At 44.3% G+C, this 23,400-nt stretch overlaps 1 protein-coding gene across 4 annotated transcripts in view; it reads right to left on the reverse strand.

Moving 5' to 3' along the window:
• LOC143964080 (A disintegrin and metalloproteinase with thrombospondin motifs 2-like) overlaps window positions 1-23,400 on the reverse strand; it is a 1,751,863-nt gene that overhangs the window by 93,591 nt on the left and 1,634,872 nt on the right. For 2 of the 4 annotated variants that reach the window (XM_077473787.1, XM_077473788.1), the window contains exon 22: window positions 19,534-19,596. The exons of the other annotated variants lie outside the window; for them this stretch is intronic. In XM_077473787.1, the coding sequence (XP_077329913.1) occupies window positions 19,534-19,596 (63 nt within the window). The remainder of the gene's footprint in view (window positions 1-19,533; window positions 19,597-23,400) is intronic. 4 annotated transcript variants of the gene reach the window in all.

Below are 23,400 nucleotides of genomic sequence, written 5' to 3' on the forward strand. Positions count from 1 at the left end.
AATCAGACCTAAGGACCTATACTGCTGCCTGCAGCACACTGCGTCCAAAGGCAATTTCCTCATGCCTTCTCACATCCACCTTATAGAATCTGGTGAATGTATGGACTGAAGACCGAGTTGCAACCTTGCAGATTTGAGCCATGGAGGCCTGGTGATGCACTGCCCATGAAGCACTAACAGCCCTGGTGGAGTGTGCTTTGATTTGAAAAGGTGGAACTTTCCTCTTCAAACCATAAGCTTGAATAATTACTTGCCGAATCCACTTAGCAATAGTAGATATCTACGCTGTCTAACCTTTTCTAGAACCTTCAGGCAAAACAAACAAAACATCTGTTTTCCGAACCAGAGCAGTCGCCTCCAAATAGATTTTGACCGCTCTCACTACATCCATAGAATATAGTGACTTTTCTCCCGTAGAACAGGGTTCTGGAAAAAATGAAGACAGCACAATATCCTGGTTTAGATAAAAACCTGAAACTACCTTTGGTAAAAAGCTAGGATGACGTCACAATGCTACTCTATTCTTGTGAATGATTAAGTATGGAAAGAAAAAACTCATGATGTACCTCTGAATATTCAATTTACTTGTATACCTTTGAATGTCAATAAAGGTCTGAAATTTGCACCACCAAGGAATCTTAATAGATTTCAGACCTTTATTGACATTCAAAGGTATACACGTAAATTGAATATTCAGAGGTACATCATGAGTAATCCCACTAGGCGGCTGAATCAACAATGATTGTCCCTTCTGGCTTGTCAAATGCGTCACTTTTCAACCCAACTAATAATACGTCACCTAATATAAATGTTTTCCATGTAACTAAGGATCTCAATGATCTAAAATTGAAACCAGTTTTACCTCAACAGGATTTCAAAATTGGATTAGATCTACTATGTAAGAGAAAGGACATAGTGGTTCATCCGGCGTACAAAGGGGGGGCCACTGTAATTTTGGATAGAGAGATGTATGCACAGGAAATGGTCAGGATTGTTTCAGATCCTGATACCTATTCCCCATTGATCACGGATCCAACAATAAGATTCAAAAGGATCTTGTCGAAAAAGGTTTTGACATGGGCATTTTGAATAAAAAGGAGAGAGAGTTTCTGGTACCCTTGGCTCCTCGTTTGCCAGTCATCTACTCACTGCCAAAAATTCACAAGTCCTTGACTAATCCCCCAGGTTGGCCCATCGTCAGTGGCATTGATTCAATAACATCCCGTGTAGGGAAATATATTGTTATTTACAGCCACTGGTAATGGGCACCCCTTCCTTTTTGAAGGATATTAATGTTAATTAATGCTATTAATGTTTTGCAATCCTTGGAGTGGAAATCAACGTATCTACTGGTAACAGCAGATGTTGCCTCTTTATATACAGCCATTTCCCACCGATTGGGTTATGAGGCGGTACAACATTTTTTATCCCAGGACAATAACATTTCAGTGACTCAACATCATTTTATTCTTGAGCTACTGGATTTTTCAATGACGCACAACTGCCATGAAGGAGAAGATAAAGGGGGTGGCCATGGGAGCTAAATTTGTTCCCAGTATGGCCAACCTTTTTATGGCAAAATGGGAAGAGGATACAGTTCTGGGCAATAAGCCACCAGAACTAATAGCCTGGAAAAGGTTTATTGATGATATTCTGTTTGTATGGGATGGTGATGTTAAATCTGCAGAGTTATTCCTATCCCATCTCAATAGTAATGATTGTGGCATAGTTCTTAGTCATGAACTAAGCCCCAGTGAAATCCACTTTTTGGATCTGAGGATCTCAATTGTGGACAACAGTATTGATACCACAACGTTTCATTCATAATTTTTGGTTAGCTGCTGTACCCAAGGTACAATTTTTGCGTTTAAGGTGCAATTGTACTAATTTGGATGATTACCATAAGGAAGCATTGATTTTAAAAAATAGATTTTTGGCTAAGGGATACCATAATAAAACCCTTGACCCCGTTATATTGGAAGTCGGGGATAAAGATCATCAAGCATTACTGGCTGACAAGCCCTCTAATTATGGTTTGGCTTGCATTACAACTTTTTCTAGCCAGCATTGGGCCATTAAAAGGATAATAAGAAGACATTGGCCAGTAATAAAGAATGACAGTGTTTTGGGTCCTCTTTTGTTGGAAAGACCGAGTGTTGTCTTTAGAGGTGCCACTAACCTCAGGAATTTGATTGCTCCCAATGTTCCCGACCCTCCAAAAAAGCCTGCCTTTTTTGGTGACTTAAAAGGCTTCTACCCTTGTGGTAAGTGCAGAGCTTGTAAGCTAAATGCACAGAGAGGAAGGAGATTTACAAAGTTTACTTCTACTGGAACAGGACTCACTTACCCCATAAGAACGTTTATTACTTGCTCAACTAAGTGCGTGGTGTATCTTCTTAGGTGCCCATGCGGCTTGGAATATGTGGGACGCACAGTCCGTATATTGCATATAAGGCTTGGTGAACATATAACAAACATATGCAAGGGCTTTGACAAACACAACATCAGTAAACACTATGATTTGAAACATAATCTCGATTTCAGGGGAACTACCATCCTGGCTATTGAAAGGTATGTTCCACACTGGCGTGGGAGTAATGGTAAGCACACCATCTCACGAGCCAAAACGAATTGGATATTTAAGCTGGAGTTGCATGTCCCTGGGGGTCTCAATGTGGAGTGGGACATCAATTGTTTTATTAATAATGTGATGTTCCCTTATTGAGAAGGGTTTTTGCCTTATAAGTAGGACTGATTGGTGTTTAACAAATAATTTTTTTAATATTTTTATTTTTATTATAATTTATTAATATATTTTTTATTTAAAATTTATGTGGATCGCTTAATTGGTTAAACATTGATCTTTTATGTTAGAATTATGGGTCTATTATAATATGAGCAGGCCATTGGAAAAGGCAGGCAGTATGCCTTTTTTAGAATTTGATTGTTGTAGTGGCAGTTATACTTTGCCATCACTAGATGGTGCTATACTGTTAGTATCATTATTTCTAAAAATTGGATCATTGTGTCTGTAATTTGATTTTGCAACCACTAGATGGTGGTGTTTCTTTTTATACGTGGAATGCTGTTTTTCACTTTTGTTTTTATCCAACATAACAAACGAGAAATAATGGAAAATTTATATCAAATACTTACCGTAATTTTCCTTTCCTGATAGGCTCCATGGCAGCATACGCGTGGGTAGCCCCGCCTCCACGATTACCCAATAGGACCCAACTCCCATAAATCTTTGCTCCCGGCTACTATCAGTGTTCCGTAACTAGCCTACTCCAGACATTTGGGAGGGAACTCCTGCTGCCATGGAGCCTATCAGGAAAGGAAAATTACGGTAAGTATTTGATATAAATTTTCCGTTTTCCTGAAAGGCTCCATGGCAGCATACGTGTGGGAAATAACTCGCCAAACACACCCGGGTGGGCAAAATGTCGAGCAAAGAACATTAACAGAAGACAGAGCCGCTGGCTCTACACAGTAATGAGAAACAAAGGTATTAATAGAAGACCAAGAGGCCGCTCTGCAAATAACTTCAGGCGCAACATGACGAGAAGCTGCCCACGATGTTGAAATACTCTGTGTTGAATGAGCCGTTAATGCCTCAGGAGGAGCCAAGCCCTTTGCTCTGTATGCCCTCTGAATGATCTGAATGATCCAGGTAGAGATAGATCTAGCCGAAGCTCGCAATCCTTTATTCTTGCCATGAGAGAGAACAAAAAGAAATTTTGTTTGCCTAAGAGGAGCTGTGACTTCCAAATATTGCTTTAGCGAGTGTCCTACGTCCAGAGGATGAACATCCTGACTCTCTGAGTTTTTGAAAGTGGGAAGCACAATTTCCTGATTCTCATGGAAGACCGAGGTTACTTTGGGATTCGATCCCAACATGGGAATCAATACTGCCCTGTCTGAAAAAAAAGTCAGAAAAGTTTCCTCCGAACCTAGATTCCTAATCTCAGAAACTCTCTTGGCTGAGGTTATAGCTACCAAGAAGATGGTCTTGAGAGTGAGATCCCTTATGGACAGAGGCTCTGTAGAATCCTTTCCAAGGCTCGAAAGAAAATCCAGCACTAAAGGGAGGTCCCATTTAGGAAACCTTGGTTTTCTTTGGGGTCTGAGCCTGATAGCTCCCTTGAAGAATTGTCGTACCAGTGCATGGTCTGCCCAGGAAACACCGGTAAAGGCTGAAATAGCCGACACTTGGACTTTCAATGAACTGATAGCTAAAGGTAAATCAAGGCCTGTTTGGAGAAAGCTTATAATGTCTTGTACTGTTGGAGAACTGCAAGAATTTTCTCTGGAGGACATATGGGCAGAAAACTTGGACCATATGCGCTCATATACCCTGTTAGTACTCCCTCGTCTGGAATTGAGAAGGGTTGGAATAGCTTCTTCTGGACAACCAAGAGCTTCTAGCCTTTCCCTTTCAAAAACCATACCTTGAGTTGCAGACACGATGGGCATGGATGTAACCTTGTGCCTTGAGATAGCAAATCCGGCCTGAGAGGCAGGGAAACTGGCTCTCGATAACTGAGGAGCAGCAGTAGAGGGAACCAAGGCCTGTTGGGCCAGAATGGAATCACTGCGAGAATCTCCACCTTCTCTGTCCTGAGCCTCCGAAGGAATTGCAGGATCACCGGAACTGGAGGGAAGGCATAAGCTATCTGAAACTTCCAATGTTCTGTGAGGGCATCTATCCCATATGCCTGAGGATCCCTGAACCTTGAGTAATATTTTGGAAGCTTTCGACTGCACGGGGAAGCGAACAAGTCGACTTCCAGGGACAATCCTAAGGTCAGGAGCCAATCGAATACTTCCCTGTGTAGGGACCATTCGTTGTTGTCCAACTCGACACGCGATAGGAAGTCCGCCTGAACATTCTGCACCCCTGGGATGTAGACCGCAGAAAGGTTGGACAAATTGTTCTGAGCCCAATTCATTATCGGCTCCACCTCCTGTAACAGAGACCAGCTGCGAGTTCCCCCTTGCTTATTTACGTAAGCCACCGCGGTTGTGTTGTCCAACCTTAACATGACCGAGGCATTCGCTATCAGATGGTGGAATGACCGAAGCGCCTGGAAGGCCACCCTCAACTCCAGAACATTGGAGACGACTCTTTGTGATGGAAATGTCCACCTGCCCTGAGCGACATCCGAAAGGCAGTGAGCACCCCATCCTCGGCTGCTGGCATCTGAAGTTACCGTGACCCATGAGATGGGAATGATCAAATGGTGGTTGCGCAGGTTCTTCCCCTGTAGCCACCAAAGAAGAGACGTCCTCATCGCTGGAGTGAGGAATATGCGCTGTGTCTGGCTGGATAAGTCCCACTGTTGTAGAAACCCTTTCTGAAAGGGACGAGTGTGCCACTGGGCCCACTTTACCATGGGAATGGTGGCTGACATTGTGCCAATCACCTTCAGACATTGGAGAGCCGAGAGATGGGATGACGCAAGGGCTGCATGAATCCTGTCTCGTATGACTCCCACCTTCTCTTCTGGAAGGGCGATAGTACCTTCCACTGTGTTGAACTGAGCCCCTAGAAAAACGAGAGACTGAGTTGGATCTAGGTGACTCTTTTCTAGGTTCAGAAGCCACCCGAACGCCTGCAGAGTGGAGATGACTAGGTCTTTGTGCTCCAAGAGCTGCTCTCTGTTCTGGGATAGCAGAAGTAGGTCGTCGAGATAGTGGTGGAGACGAACACCTTTGACTCTGAGAAAGGCCACGACTGCCAAAAGAACTTTGGAGAAGACCCGTGGGGACGTTGTTAACCCAAAGGGAAGACATGTAAATTGAAGATGTTGATTGCCTACCGCAAAGCAGAGGTACTGTTGAAACTCCTTTGCCACGGGGACATGGAAGTAAGCATCCTTCAAATCGACTGATATCATCCAGTCCCCCAGATGCACTGACTGCTGGATGGTAAGCAGAGATTCCATCTTGAACTTCTCTTTGTGAATAAAGGAATTGAGATGGGTCAAATCTATTACCGGCCTCCATGTGCCGTTTTTCTTTTGAACCAAAAACAGAGGGGAATACATGCCCTCTCCAAGTTCTTCTGCTGGAACGGGAACGGCTGCGCCTTGATCCAGTAAAGAGTTCACGTAGGTCAATAGGACTTGTTTCTTCTCTTCTGATTCTGGAAGATTTGTGGGAATAAATCTTAGCCTTGGGGAGCTGATAAAACCCCACTTGTGACCTGAGGAAACTGTTTTTACTGTCCAAAAATCCCGAATTGAGGCCGCTCAAAGATGCCTGAAGTGGAGAAGACGAGCCCCCACTTGACAAGTTTGAGCGGCCCCAATTTCAAAAGGATTTCGCTGAATCCTGCTTGCCGGACGAACCCCCTTTTGAGGTATTTTTGAAAGAAGACTGCCTGGATCTCCATGACCTTGAGAATTCTCGACCAGGTCTATAGCTCCGCGCCTCCCTGGCACGATCAGGGCCTTGTCTTCTAGGAAATGGACGCTTTTGATTTTGAAGGCGTCTGTCCTGGGGAAGAAACCCAGATTTCCCACCTGTAGCCCGGGATATGGCAGTATCCAGCTTGTTACCAAACAAAGATGTCCCCTCAAAAGGAATACGGCACCAGGCCTGTTTGGATGCTGGATCCGCCAGCCATGGACGGAGCCATAACGCACGGCATGCTGAGACCGCTGCTAACATATCCCGAGATATCAGACGAATAACATCAATAGATGCCTCTCCCAAAAAGGCAGACGCCATCCTGATTTCTTGAATAGGGGAGTCTTTGGCTGTTTCAATAGAAATACCCCTCAGGAATTCTTCTACGGAATCAGCCCAGGATTCTATGGCCTTAGATACCGCTGCCATTGCAAGCACTGGTTTGCAAGCCATTCCAGAAGTCAGGTATATCCTTTTTAGGTCCGAGTCGATCCGCCTTTCCAAAGGATCTTTAAAAGATACCGTATCCTCTAAAGGTTGGGTTACATATCTCACCAAACGCATGAGCGCTGCATCCACTAGTGGAGCTGACTCCAGGTGCTTCACATCCTCTTCCTTAAAAGGGTATAACTTCAGGATTTTTGACTGCATGGAACCCTTTTTATCCATCTTGCTCCATTCCTCTGTGATAATGTCACCCAACTCTGAAAGGAAAGGAAAATATTGTCGCTCCTTATTGAGCTGTTTAAAGAATTTTATCTGCCTTGGTGGGGAAGTGATAGGGTCTTCCCACTTCAGAGCCTCTCTCACTGCTTTGACCAATGAAGGCACCAGTCCATAGTCAAATCCTAAACCAGGATCCTCACAGTCAGATTCACTGTCTGAGATGGGAGCAGATAGGCGACTTGGTTGAGAGGATTCCCATGTCTCCTGCAATGGGTTCTCTCCGGTTGGAGGAGCCAATAATTTTGACGGGGATTCACACAACTGAAGAGCATCCCTCTCCTGCAACGATTCCTTCACAACCCGTCTTACTAATGACTCCAAACGCTGGTCTGCACCATCCCTTTCATCTGCAGCTTTGGAGAAGCAGTGATCGCATAGGGATTTGTCTGATGGAACAGGCATCCTGCACCCCCAGCATGATTTTTCCGTATGCCTGCTGGAGTGAGCAGCAGGGGGGTGAGAATAATTCTTGTCACGCTGTTCAGACCTTGACCTATGCTGGCTAGACCTTGAGGAGGATTTATGGCGGTGTGATCTTGATGATCCACTGCGTCTAGAGGTATTAAGCTGTGGATAAGACCCAGAAGGGCTGTAAAGACAAAAACAGACAGAGAGAGAAAAAGATACACAGTCAATCCTACCTATGCAAAAACTCTCTCCATTGTATAACCACAAATGCTAGAAACCTACCTAACATGAGCGGGCTGGCCACTAGGAGGCAGTAAGGCGTCCATATTCCAAATAAACCAACAGATCAAAGAAGTACTGCAAACCAAAGAGAAATAAAAAATGCATTTTTTTTTTTAAGAGAAAGCATTTCCCTAGCCTAAGGGGCATGCTCTTACCTTAAACCGCCGAACTGTCAGCCCCGGGAAGTCGCTGCGACCACTGCAAACATTCCCAGGGTTCTGACAGCTTCCACAGATTTAAAAGTGGCGCCCGTGACGTCATTGCCGACGTCAGACGCGAGGCGCTTGCGCGCATGCGTGGGAACCAAGCCTCGGTTTCACACCGGGTTTGCACATGCGCAGAACGCCTGCGTAACCCGGAAGTAGGAGAGAGAGGTTTGCTGGAACGCGGAAGCGTCCGCAAACAGCATAGAGGAGACCGCTAGACAAACAGAAAAGAGAAAATACACACAAATACATTTCTGCCATGGATAGACAAAAGGCTCACCACTCCACCAACGATCACCTGGCCGAACGGACTGGGACACACATGCCGCACCTCCAAGCAGATAATGGTCACCCATAGCAACGGGACACAGACCGTGCGCACTCAGGTAGGGAATCCTTTCTTCAGCGCTACTCTGCAAATGCACTCCATACCCTGCTTAACAGTCAGGGCCTATCGGAGGAAAAATTCTCAGTCAATCAGCCAATCGATCGTCGTGAAGTTTTGTTTCCAGGAAAGAAACTATCTGGTCCTACTGGGGAGGACAAAAAAGGAACACTGATAGTAGCCGGGAGCAAAGATTTATGGGAGTTGGGTCCTATTGGGTAATCGTGGAATGCTGCCATGGAGCCTTTCAGGAAATATGGTTATCTTTGTCCACTCAGGCCTTTGTAAGTATTGGGCTGTTCATGTTTAATTTCTGTTAGATTTGATACATCCTTTGTTTGTATAAACCTTTCTAGGATATCATTTGTAACTTTAGAGGGCGTTGTCAGCTCAGCCTATGGCAAGGTCTCCTCCCCTTGCCAATGAGCTATATAAGCACTCAGCGCAGGAGTGTAGGTATACCCCTGATGATGCCAGACCTGTGACAAAACGATCGTCGGGTAGCCACGTCCATACGTCCTGTGCATGTGCGATCGCAATTTAAAACCACATAGAGGTTTTTTTTTTTATCTGCTATAACACTGTTTGTATTTTAAACGCTATCTGTACATTGGAGATTCGGTGGAGTCCTTTTTACAGCATCTGACTTTATGCAATAAAGCAAAAAATTTTTTGGTGTTAAAACTTATTACACGATTCGGAGCACTTTTTATTTTGCATGAGCCTTCACGCTGGCAAATATTTGGGAAGTTTGCGGTGATTGATCACCTGAACTGCGGAGTCTGCAGATAGGAGACACCCGTTTTTTCCCATCTGGTTGTCTGGAGCCGGAATTTGTGACATTATACGTGCTAACTGACCTCCCTTAAACAGGGGGTCGTTGATGATCTGGTAAGCCCCCATCTTATTAGTGGTGATTAAAGGTGACGGGTCCCACGTGGTTAAGTATATTATTTTTATTCAATCAAGTCACACTATCTGTTGGATTTTTTTGATATTTCTATGGACATTTATTTATGATTTATGGACTCACATATGAATTCATTTTTATTATTTTTTTTATTGCACATTTATATGTTAACCCCTTCCCGCTGAGCGTACGCAGATCTGCGTACTCGGCTTCCGGGGGGGTCCCCCCTCCCGCTGCCTCCTGCCGCTGTTACCGGTGCTCCCGCTCGATCGGGAGCACCGGTTCAAGATCCGATGCCTCCGGCTGCTGGGGAGGAACTGGAACGAAGCCGTAATCGGCTTCGTTCCAGTATCCTAATAGTAAACACGGAAGCGATGTCATGACGTCACTTCCCGTTTACTTGGCTGCCAATGGCGGCGGTTTTAAAAAAATATACGGTATTCAGAATCACAGTTTTCAGCGATCTGAATACATTGAAGTGTAAAGGAAGGGTGGGGGGTCTTTTAGATCCCCCGATCCCTCCATAAAGAGTACCTGTCACCACCTATTACTGTCACAAGGGATGTTTACATTTCTTGTGACAGCAACAAAAGTGATCAGAATGTTATTTTATTTTTTAAAACAATTTAGTCATTTTAATATAAATAAAATAAATAAAAATAAACAAAAAATGTTTTAAAGCACCCGCCGTCCCGGCGAGCTCACGAAGCAAAGAAAACGCATACGGAAGTCGCGCCCGCATATGTAAACGGTGTTCAAATCACACATGTGAGGTATCGTCATGATCGTCAGAGCGAGAGCAATAATTCTAGCACTAGACCTCCTCTGTAACGCTAACCTGGTAACTGTTAAAAAAATTTAAAGTGTCGCCTATTGAGATTTTTAGGTGCCGTACTTTGTCGTCAATCCACGAGTGTGTGCAATTATAAAGTGTGACATGTTTGGTATCTATTTACTCGGTGTAACATTATCTTTCACATTATGCAAAAAAATTGGGCTAATTTTACGGTTTCGTTTTTTTTTAATTCATCAAAGTGTCCCTTTTCCCAAAAAGTTGTGTTTAAAACACCGCTGTGCAAATACCGTGTGATATAAAATATTGCAACGCTGTTTTATTCTCAAGAGTCTCTGCTAAAAAAAATATATATAATGTTTGGGGGTTCCAAGTAATTTTCTAGCAAAAAATATGGATTTTAACTTGTAAACACCAAATGTCAAAAATAGGCTTAGTCATGAAAGGGTTAATATTGATTTTGTTTGAATGCCACTTTATTTTGGTTTTGGATTGCCACCATTTTTTTACGTTTCACTTGTGCGATTATTTGATCATTATTTATTGAACAAGCGCTGCACTTTCAAGTAAGCAATCTTATAGAAACAACGGCTCTAGAGTCCCACTGATAATAAGTCTCAATAAAATTGCAGCAGCGCTTGTCTTTTTAACATATTCATATGATGCAATCAAAGATGCAGTGCAGAAGAAAAGAGTCTCTTGTGATCTATGTAGCTTCCACCACGATTCACCACGTGTGGTAAATAAGTCCCCTTTTGGGGGTACATTCACCGGACCCAATTAGAAAATACACCTTGAAAGCACTAGCTTTGACACATCATTTTCCACTAGATGTCAGGATTAATTTCACCAGGACTCCGGGAAATGGTGGATGGATATTGCTACCAGACCTCTTGAGAGACGAGAATTTGATCCTGTATTTGATCCATTATGGTATCCAATCAGCTATTTGAGGAGGTAAGGATAACTATGCAGGATAGACTTCTGCAAGCATTTGGCTAATAGGATAATGTTGTTGGTGTATGTTAGTCCTTAAAAGTATTATTTTTAGCTGGTATTCTCAATAAACCTCACACTTCCCACATTGATGCTTTGTGGATCTGTAGGACCACAGGTGCAATCGCTGCACTTTATTTGTTTCTTTGCATTTCTGTGCCCAGTATCTGGGTTATGGTGTTCAGCTGCTGTTAGTTGTTTAAAGCGGGACTGTACTGGGAAAAAAAATATTAAAGGCCAGCAGCTATAAATACTACAGCTGCTGACTTTTAATAAATAGACACGCACCTGTCCCGGAGTCCAGCGATGCCGGCAGCCGAGGCCGATCGTTCACTCGTCTCTCGGCTGCTGCCGCCACCATTCTAGGTGAGGGAATCAGGAAGTGAAGCGAATCGGCTTCACTTCCCAGTTCCCTACTGCGCATGCGCGAGTCGCGCAGCGCAATAGGAATTGTCTGCGCTGTCTCTGGGACCCGTGTGTGTCCCAGCAGACAGCGCGGCAGGACAGGCCGAGGCATAGACTCCCATGGGAGTCTATGCCCAGAAGTGGGTGTAAATACCTGTCTTTGACAGGTATCCGCACCCCCCTCCCCCCTGAAAGGTGCCAATTGTGACACCGGAGGGGGGGAGGGTTCCGATCAGCGGAAGTTCCACTTTAGGGTGGAACCCCGCTTTAAGTTTAATTGAGCGTGGATATTTACCTGCTTACAATGATTAAGTATGGCTCTTTACAAGAAAGGGCCGCCAATTCTGATATCCTATTGCAGAGGAAATGGCTACCAGAAAAACTAGCTTCCTTGTCAAAAGGACCAAGGGAATATGTCATATTGGCTCAAAAGGCTGTTTCTGTAATGCCGACAGAATTAAATTCAAGTCCCGACAGTTCAGGGGTGCTCTAACTGGTGATTAAGCTGTGTTACCCCCATATAAAGCTTTGGGCCAAAGAATGCAAAGCAAGCGGATGTTGAAACAATACCGATAAGGTTGAGACCTGACCCTTGATAATACTCAAGGTCAGCTTCATCTCTAACCCCATTTGCAGAAAAGCAATGATTCTATCTATGACATACTTTCTATGATGCCAACCCCTGGATCTACATCAGAAAACATATGCCTTCCAGACTCTATAATCCATGACTCTGGAAGCTGGCTTCCTTGCATTCATCAAGGTAGATATCACTGAGCCTGAAAGTCTGTGATTCTTCAGAATGTGTGTTTCAATAGCCAAACTGTTAAATGTAGCACTTGTAAGGTAGGATGGAACACTGGGCCATGCTATAGCAGGTCTGGACGTGGTAGTAGGGACCATGGGGGCCCTACCGCCATCTTTACTATTTCTGCATACCAAGATCTTCTGGGCCACACTGGGGCTACCAGAAGCGCAGACTTATTTTCCTGCATGATCCTGCGAAGAAGCTGAGGTAACAGCAAAATAGGAGGGAATGCATAAATCAGTGAGAACTGATCCCACGGGGTCACCAACGCATCTGCCCCACATGTACGTGGATCCCTTCCACAAAGTCGTCGATCTTGTTGTTGAACCTGGACACAAACAGATCTACGGCAGGAAAATGTTGGGGTGCAGAGACTATTCCCACAGGAACAACTACTGGAGATTTAGGTTGTCTGACTGCCAGTTCTCTACCCCTAGAATGAAGATTGCCCATATGCACAGCACATGCCTTTCTACCCAGGACAAGATCTGGTTTACCTCTCCCTGGGCTGCACAACTTCTGGTGCCCCCTTGGTGATTGATATAAGCCACTGTTGTGGCATTGTTGGATTGGATCCTGACAGGACAACCCTGCAACCTGAATGTCCAGGCCTTTAGGGCTAGGTACGCTGCCCGAATCACTAGAATGTTGATGGGTAAGGTCCTCTCGGTTCTCTACCATTTCCCTTGGACAGTCGTGTCTTCCAGAACTGCTTCCCAATCCGAAAGGCTGGCATCTGTTGTTACCACTTTTCAGGTAACTGGTAAGGAGGATATCCCTTTCCGCAGATTCTCAGGTATAAAACATCAACTGAGGCTCCGACGCACTATTGGCAATAAACGCATCAGAAATCTAGCGCCTGGACTTTTTTGTTCCAGATAGATAGGATACTGTTTTGCAGCAGTCTTGAATGAAACTGAGCAAAGGGAACTGCTTCAAATGAAGCCACCATCTTTCCCAAAAACCTCATACAAAGGCGAATAGAAGGACCCTTCTTCGCACTGACTACCTGAACCAGCTCCTTTATGGCACTGATTTTTGCCTGGGGTAAAAACACCCTCTTCTGGGTTGTATCTTTAACCAGACCCAAGTACTCTTGAATTCGTACTGGTTTTAAAGAAGACTTCTCTAGGTTGAAGACCCAACCTAGGTAGTCCAGGTAGTTGACTGTGGAGACCAAGCTTTGGTCTAAGCGGGCTACTGACTGGTCTATTAAGGGCAGGTCGTCTATGTAAGCTATAATCGTTATACCTTGGGCCCTTAATCTGGCCAGAGGAGGGGCCAGGACCTTTGTAAACACCCAAGGTGCAGTAGCTAGCCTGAAAGTTAGAGCTACAAACTGAAAATTGAGTTTTTCCACTTCGAAACGCAGATATTTCTGATGAGTGGGTAAATAGATACATGCAGGTATGCATCCTTGATATCGATTGATTCCAGAAGTTCTCCTCCTTTGAGGATGGAGACCATGGATTGGATTGATTCCATGTGAAAAAGATTGAATTTTTAGGAACCGGTTTAGATCTTTAAGATCTATAATGGGTCTGACATCTGCATTTGGTTTTGGCACCATGAAAAACCCAAACCCCTGCTCTTCCATGGGAATCACCATGATTGCCTTTTGCGACAAAAGTCGCTCCAATGGTTACATAGTTAGGTTGAAAAAGACACAAGTCCATCCAGTTCAACCACAAAAAAAAAAGTAATAATATCATACAATCCCATATACCCAATTCTATACCCACAGTTGATCCAGAGGAAGGCAAAAAACCCCAGCAGAGCATGATCCAATTTGCTAAAGCAGGGGTAAAATTCCTTCCTGATCCCCCGAATGGGTCTTTGGAAACATTTGATCTGAGGAAACGAGGAGACGGGAATTCTCAGAACTCTAGTTTGTAACCTAGAGTTATTGTGGAGACCACCCATCTTGTCCTGAAAATCCTCCTGCCAGACCTTTGAGAACTGTAGCAGTCTTCCTCCCACTCGAACAAGTGGGGGCGCTCCTTCATAAAGAGGCTTTGGCGTTCTGTCTTGTAGGTTACCTCCCCCAGGACTTCTTTTGTCCCTGGGGTTGGCTCTGGGTTTTACCTCTTGAACCTGACAGTGGAGGCTGTAGCGACTGCCTGGAGGCTGATGCCCCTGGCACTGGAGAAAGAGCCCGTTAAATGAGGGACATGTACTTCTTTCTTAACTGGGTACTTTTCCCACTTGAAATCTTTTGGATATAATTGTCCAAATCATCCTCAAACAGCCTCAGACCACGAAAGGGAAAACCATCCAGGAGCTTTTTGCATGACGCTTTGGCTGACAAATTTTTCAACCATAAGATTCTACTTGAGGAGGCTTCAGTGAACCCAAAGAAGAAGTGGGCTTTTCAATGTGGAATGGACCATTTCAGTAAGAGAATGCAGCAGCAATTTCTCAGCCTCCTCAGAAGAGGAGTCATCAATCTCTTCCCGGTCCCCTGGGGGGGATTCGTCTCCCCTTCCCCAGAGTTCCTCTGTTTGAGGGTCCTGGGTGGTAGAAGGGGACCTAATGAGTTTTCTTCTACTTTGTGAAGATGCAATTAAGGCCATTAATGTTTCCTCTAATCCACTTATGATTGAGGAAAAAAAAACCCTGAGTAATATCTACAGGGGCTGAAATGCCAGAAGCAGTTGCAGCCCCTAACCCCGAAGGCTCACTCTGACCAGCCTCCCTAGGTCTTTCAGAGGGAGATGCCATTGCAAAGGGGGGTCCTCAGAGCCTGAGGGAGATTCATTAGAGCCCCTATTTTTTAGGTATTTGTACCTCCCCTTCTGCCAATAGTGCTAAGCACAAATGCAGAGGTACTACCAGAAATGCACCCACTGCTGAGCAAAATAGTTCAGCAATTGCCACTGCTATCAAGGCTCAGTCTGATTTGAAGTAAATATGCCTGGGAATGCTTGTGTCGCCGACACTCACATGCCATTGATCTGCTCTGTGTTCCTCCTTTAGCTGTGTGCACCTGCAAAAGGTGCACCTTTATAGCTATGCATTGCCCGCATTGTGGGCGTTGAACCCCGCCAACACCGCATTGATGCTCCGCCCCCTCCTCCAACCACCCCTTACGCTTCCCATAATCTTTTTTTCAAAAAAGCCAGTTTTTCTGCATGAGCAGGGGCTCCGATCAGATGTGGAGGGGTGGCTGGGGCAGAGGAGAGAGGAGGGCAGGTGGATGGAGAGCCACCATAATGGCGGCGGCAGTAGGAGTGGTGCGGCATATCGTCAACTGACCCATGGCTTCTAGCCTGGAAAGAAGCTGTGGGGGGACATTCCTGAAAAGAGAAAACCCCCCTTTCCACATCCTACCTGGAGCTTGGGCTTGGAGGAAGCGAGCAGCTTGCGACACTGAGCAAGACTGACAAGCATGGAACAGGGACGTGCTCTTGATAGCCCCTGGTGGCTTTTAGGCATAGCAACATTTACTTAAAGGAGAAAACCCACAAGAATTAGAAAAATTCCTTAGGAATCTCCCTTAACTTATCTGGCTGCAGGGTTCTGTGGTAAACCAAACAGGCCCAATCTGCACCACTCATGGTGGGCTTTGTTAAAAATCCTTTAGGAACCAGGGCCCCTTGTTATAGGGGGATCCACTCTCCTGGGCAAGTAAATAACCCGCCAGGAAAATATGGATGAAAAAACCAAACACTGGATCCCAGGGTCCAGCTCTCTAAAAAGAGAAGCATTAAGCCCCATACACACTATCAGTTTTTCTGCTGAGTTTTTCCATCAGGTTTACCAAAACCATGTAGTACAAGGGCCTGCCTGATTGCATACACATTGAAACTCCTAAGGTTTGACCTCATATTATATGGTTTTGGTAAGTCTGAAGGAAAAACTCAGCAGAAAAACTTATAGTGTGTATGGGGCTTTAGAGGCATAACTTTGTTTCTTCGGACACAAGGCCCGGGTACCATTCAATTCAGCCTGGTAAAGACACTTTGAATGGATCCGGTTGCATGGCTTGCCCCAGCAAAGATTTCTCCAGCGGAGCTCAACACAGCACATCTTTACTCGTGACCAACACCTAAGACACTGGTGAAAAAAACTGAGGTACTCCCAGTAATGGGAGGGGTTATATAGTGAGTGAACTTCCTGTCTTAAGGTGTGCCAGTGTCCATCACCTAAAGGTGGCCTATATAACCCACATAGTAACTACTGTGGCTTTTTGTCCCGTGATGTACGATAAAGAAAAAAGGACATCAATTTTGTTTGGGAACAACATCGCACGACCACGTCAGTCAGTTAAAGTGACGCAGTGCCGTATCGCAAAAAGGGCTTGGTCAGGAAGGGGGTAAATCCTTCCTGGGCTGAAGTGGTTTAAACTACAAGAGCTCAAACACAATTTAAAAGAGCATTTATTCCCTGCATTAAATGGAAATGTAATATAATATTTATCCACCATTTATCCAGCAGCTGCACCCCCACTCCACTATCTTCGTTCAATAGAGAACAATATTCATACTAAAGAAATAGACAGGAACACCTAGTGCTCTCAATTTAAAATCCCATTTATTATTATACCAAAGAATCACACTTAAAATAGACAACTTAAAATCTGGCATATCAATCTCAAATGAAACAGTGGTTTCACAGCGGTAAGTATAGAAGCAATCGATCTCTTATATGGCAGTTATAACACAGCAGTATGCTTAAAACAAAATGGTATGTAGAAGCACTGACATCCCCATCATGCTGACGAGTTTCCAATAGTTCTGCCCACTTCCGCTATGAGCTACTTTGTCTGGATTGCTTGGTCTGCATAAGGAAGCTGAAATATAACAGATTCACTGGCTGGATCACCAGGTGCAGATAGAGGGAAAAGGCCTATAAGAAAGAAAATGAACGCAGGTACCATATTTACGAAATGGTAACCATTGTTTATGATTTTTTAGGACCTTACTGCAGAATGGTACCAATTGATTTTTATAAAGTAAATGTGGTACTACTATGCAAAAGAGGGTAAAGATGTGTGCCAGGAAACTAAAGCTGAGGCTACATACAGGCAACACAGCACGCCCAGCAAGCACACTTGTTAATGCAGTAAATATTTTGTTTGGGTCAACTTTGGCCAATCGAACTATATAAAAGGGACCTAGGATTAGGCTTTATTGATGACTATCACTTTAACCACTTGCCTACAAAGCACTTATACCCCCTGCCCAAGCCATTTTTCAGTTTTCATCACTGTCACACTTTGAATGACAATTGCGCGGTCATGCTACACTGTACTCAAACACAATTTGTATCATTTTCTTTTCACAAATAGAGCTTTCTTTTGGTGGTATTAAATCACTGCTGGGTTATTTATTGTTTACAAAAAAACACCCAAAATTTTGAAAGAAAAAATGTTTTTTCACTTTTTTTCTGTCAGTAAATTTTGTAACTAAGTAATTTTTCACCTTCATTGATGTGGGCTGATGAGGCAGCACTGATGGGCACTGATAGGCTGAACTGGTGGACATTGATGAGGTGGCACTTATGGGCACTGATGGGGTGGTACTTATGGGCATGGTTAGGCGGCACTGGTGGGCACTGATAGGAGGTACTGATGGACACTGATGGGCGACATTGATGGGCATTGATTGACAGCAGTAATGGGCATTGATGGGCACCACTGATAGGCGACACTGGTTGCCAGCACTGACTGGCATCGCTAATGGGCACTGATTGGTGGCACTTGTGGGCACTGATCGCTGGTATTGGTGGGCACAGTATGGTGACACTATTTTTCACTATTGTAATCAGGGCACTGATGATCAGTGCCCTGATTATATTCCTAAATGTCCCCCTGCATGGAGATGCCGCTGATCAGCTCTCCTTGTCACAAACTCTGTCAGTTTGAGGTGAGGAACGCCGATTACCGGCACTTCCCTATTTACATGTGACCGGCTGTGATTGGACACAGCCGATTACATGTTTAAAGAGCCGCGGACATGGCTCTTTCCACAGATTGTGCTTGCATCATGTCCTAGCAACATTGAACGGCCGTGAATGTGTGAGAGCAACCGTTCTGGGACAGCATCCCAGAACAAGAGCCAGACTGCCCCACCCCTATGTCATTTGACAGTGGGTGGGCGGCAACCAGCTAAAAAAATTGCCATATGAGTACATCTCCTGCTGACCGCATCACTATTCACTGCTTTGATTAGTGTGTATAAGTCCTGGGTGCAACCAAGTACCAGCAGGCTTGCTTGCCTTATGGCAAAAGAGGCTGCTATAGGTGAAAAACACAGAAGCCAGCTATAGAGTCTGACCACCTGCATTAGGAGTAAGCGTGAAAACATGGGTATAATTTGTTTTCTACATGGGGATTATGGGTGTAATATCATTGTTCAACATGCCTAGGAATTACAGGTTCACAGGTGACTACAGATCACATTTGTCCTGGTTTTAATAAAAACATGGGTATAATTATTTTTCTACATATGGGATTATGGGTGGAATATCATAGATACACATCCTAAGTATTGCATTTGACCTGTTTCTGATAGGAATATGGGTATAACTATTATTTTTCAAGGGGATTATGGATGGAATATCATGGTTACACTTAAAAAGGAACATGATAACCTGTTTCTGATAAGAACATAGGTAAAATTATTTTTCTACAAGAGGATTATGAGGGAATATCATGAATACACATTTCAAGAAACATACCTAAAGTATTATTAAAGTCTTGTTTGTTTTTTAGTTTAAAAACAAACATGTCATATTTACCTGCTCTGTGCAGTGGTTTTGCACAGAGCAGCCCAGATTCTCCTCTTTTCAGATCCTTTGCTGGCACTCCTGACCGAGCTGCTGCTCTGTGTGTCCATTCAGACATGGAACCTGGCTCAGCCCTGCCCCCTCTCTATATAGTACCCTCCAGAGCCCTGCACTCTGTACTTGGCACCCTCCTGAGCCCAGCACTTTTTACCTAGCACCCTCCTGAGCCCAGCGCTCTTTAAGTAGCACGCTCCAGAGCTCTGCCCTCTGTACTTAGCACCCTCCAGAGCTCGGCACTCTGTACTTAGCACCCTCCAGAGCTCGGCACTCTGTACTTAGCACCCTCCAGAGCTCTGCACTCTATATGTAGCACCCTCCTGAATGCTGCACTCTGTATGCAGCGCTCTCAACTCTGCATTCTGTATGCAGCACCCTCCTGGTATTTAATGCCCCTTTAGGCTCACCCCATACCTATTTGTTGCTGCAGACTTATCCATCCAGGGGGGAGGTGGGGGTGTGGTTCAGTTCCTGCACCTATTCTTTGAGAAAAAAAGGCCCTTTTTACACATACCAAGAAACACATTTGACCTGTTTCTGATAAGAATATGGAAATACATTTTTTTTTACACATGGGGATTACGGGTGAAATATTATGATTTAATGTGCCAAGGAACATATTTAACCTGTTTCTAATAAGAATATGGGTATAACAATTTTTCTACATGGGGATTATGGGTGGAATATTATGATCACACATGCCAAAGAACACATTACATAGTTACATAGTAGGTGAGGTTGAAAAAAGACAGTCCATCAAGTCCAACCTGTGTGTATAATTATATGTCAGTATTACATTGTATATCCCTGTATGTTGCGGTCGTTCAGGTGCTTATCTAATAGTTTCTCTAAACTATCAATGCCCCATGCTGAGACCACCGCCTATGGAAAGGAATTCCACATCCTTGCTGCTCTTACAGTAAAGAACCCTCTATGTAGTTTAAACCTCTTTTTTTCTAATTTTAATGAGTGGCCACAAGTCTTGTTAAACTCCCTTCTGCAAAATAGTTTTATCCCTATTGTGGGGTCACCAGTATGATATTTGTATATTGAAATCATGTCCCACCGCAAAGTCATACACTGAAATTGCCAGCAATAGGCTGCTACTTCAAATCGCATGACAAGTCGCTCCAATATGAATGGGGCTGATTCTATTGTAGAGCTGCATATATATCAGCAAGTGAACATTGGCAACTACTTTTTGCAAAAGAGTATCAAGTAATGCAGAAAAGAAGAACATATTTTGAGTAATAACAAAGTCATTACCATATATGTGTGTAAAAAGTATACTGACACCTAATGAGAGATCTGAGCATTGCAGCTAATAATCCGATCATCCCAATATACAGTTTAGACCCAGGGAGTGAGACTGCAGAAACAGGGTAACAACTGAAGCTGTGCCATAGCTCTGAAACTTGAAAGTGCTATGTGGCTGAAACAGTACACACAGGTCTGGAAAGCACCACAACGCAGAGCCCACATTCCAGGCTATCTTCACCCTTGTCCATTGGCTTGCTGACAGAGAAAGATTTCAGAAACTGCTTCACATCAGAGGCTGTGCCATTTCTCTGGGTCTGCAGCCAACTTGGATGACCGCATGTCCCTAATTGCCCGGGACAGTCCCGTATTTTGCAGGTCTGAGCACCTTTATTTCAGAGCAAGCAAAACCTGTCATAGCGCTGGCACTCGCTCAGCCTCCACCTTAGACTCTGGCCACTGGTTGTTAGAGCCACCTGGTGTCTAGCAACCAGTGATGTCATGGCGACGACTCCTTGCCCAGCATTCAAAGTGGAGGAACTTTCTCCTCCTCCATGCCTAGTGCTTTCCACCATGCCGGACATTGTCCCACCCACCTCCAGGGATGGATTAACTTAGGGACTATTGCAGCTCCAGCTCCAGACCCCTTCCCAAAAAACAGAGCAACAGCAGCCCAAACCTTGCTGACAACATCGCTTCCTCAGAAAGTCCATCCAGCTTTCCTGTAGCCAAGGCTTTTTTTTGCGGCAGCCCTGTGCTTCTTTCAACAATGACTTTCTTCTTGCCACTCTTCCATAATGACCAGATTTGTGGAGTGCATGACTAATAGTTGTCCTGTGGACAGATTCTTCCACCTGAGCTGTGGATCTCTGCAGCTCCTCCAGAGTTACCATTGTTCTCTTTGCTGCTTCTCTGATTAATGCTCTCCTTGATTGGCCTGTCAGTTTAGATGTAGGGCCATGTCTTGGTAGGTTTTCAGTTGTGCAATACGCTTCCTTTTTTGGATGATGGATTGAACAGCGCTCCGTGATATGTTTAAAGCTTTTTTTTTTTATGACCTAATCCCGCTTCACACTTCTCCATAACTTTATCCCTAACCTGTCTGGTGTGTTCCTAGGTCTTCATGATGCTGTTTGTTTACTAAGGTTCTCTAACAAATCTCTGAGGTCTTAACAGAACAGCTGTATTTATACTGAGATTAAATTACACACAAGCGGACTCTATTTACTAATTAGGTGAAGGCAATTGGTTTCACTAGATTTTAGTTAGGGGTATCAGAGTAAAGGGGGCTGAATACAAATACACGCCACACTTTTCAGATATTTATTTATAAAAAAAAAATTGAAAACCATTTATACTTTTGCTTCCACTTCACAGTTATGTGCCACTTTGTGTTGGTCTATCACATAAAATCCCAATAAAACACATCTACGTTGTTGGTTGTAACATGACAAAATGTGGAAATTTTTTAAGAGGTATGAATACTTTTTCAAGGCACTGCATATGCACACGCTATATTGCATTCCAGAGTGTACACACCTAAACCCTGCACTCTGTATGTAACATACTTCTGAACCATGCACTCTGTACATGACACACTTCTAAACCCTGCACGCTGTACATGACACACTTCTAAACCCTGCACTCTGTATGTATCAGACTTCTGAGCCCTTCACTCTGTACGTATCGCACTTCTGAGCCCTGCACGCTGTACGTAACCTGCTTCTAAGCCTTGCACTCTGTATGTAATACACTTCTGAACCTTGCACACTGTACGCCTAGTGGCAGGTGACAGTGTGCAAGTGACACACTGAACCTGGTGGCAGGTGACGGTGGCAAATGACACGCTGCATCTGGTGCCAGGCGATGGTGGAAAGTGACACACTGCATCTGGCGGTAGGTGATCGGGGCAAGTGACACACTGCATCTGGTGGCAGGCGACAGTGGCAAATGACAAGCTGCATCTGGTGGCAGGCGACAGTGGCACGCTGCATCTGGTGGCAAGTGACAAACTCAGGGTTCCCAGTGATTGTGCATCATGGTTATATTTCATTACATATTACAATGTAGTAATAGAAATACTGTGATTTGATTATTCTGACACCATATCAAGCATGTTGTCAGGATGATTTACGTGCTAATGCCACAAATCACCCCCGCTTCTGGATTCCCTGTCAACCCTGACACTACATTAAGCATCAATTAAGCAAATTTTTCCTGGATGGCAGATTGGAAATGTGGTCACCCTACAGCTAACACAGTACACAGGAAAAAAATAATACTGAACAGTGTAAATGACTAGTAAGAAGACTAGAGAAAAGTCATCCATCCCTTTACGGCAGTAGTTAAAAAAATTAAGGATGATGGAAGTGGAAAAGGTATACCTGGCTGACCAACAGCTTTTTTGTTTGCCACTGTCCAGTTCCTACTTAAAGTGGTTGTAAACCCTTACAAACCACTTTGACCTACAGGTAAGCCTAGATTAAGGCTTACCTGTAGGTCCAAGCAATATCTCCTAAACCTATATGGTTTAGGAGATATTTGCCCGAAAACGGGCACCGCTGTCTACGGCGCATGCGCCGTAGACAGCGGAGCACAGGTGCACTGAGCGCGGCAGTTCCAAGAATGGAGCTGCCGCATTTGTCGACTCCCGTGCGCATGCGGAGCTGCGAGACGCCACCAGCAAGATGGATGCGGCGGACTACAGGGGACAGCGGCGACTTCGCTGGCTCCTGTGTCAGGTAAGTGACACATAATGGGCTACTATGCGATGCATAGTAGTCCATTATGCTTTACCTTTGCAGGGAAAAAAAGAGGAAGTAAACTCATCAGGGTTTACTTCCTCTTTAAGGTAGCAGTATAACCAAATTTTCTCCGAGTAACTGAACACTGTGTCCCTTATTGGATAAGAATGAAAATGCATTTAACAATGTTTTGCTATATACAGAATTGCATTAATTGATGTCTTTTGTGTTTGCTTTAAGTTCAGCTTTAATTGGAGTTGGACTGTATGGTTCACACTTG

The sequence above is a fragment of the Lithobates pipiens genome, unplaced genomic scaffold (assembly GCF_037356315.1).
Source record: "Lithobates pipiens isolate NorthernLeopardFrog02 unplaced genomic scaffold, aLitPip1_a1.2 Scaffold_8, whole genome shotgun sequence".
Lineage (NCBI taxonomy): Eukaryota > Metazoa > Chordata > Amphibia > Anura > Ranidae > Lithobates > Lithobates pipiens.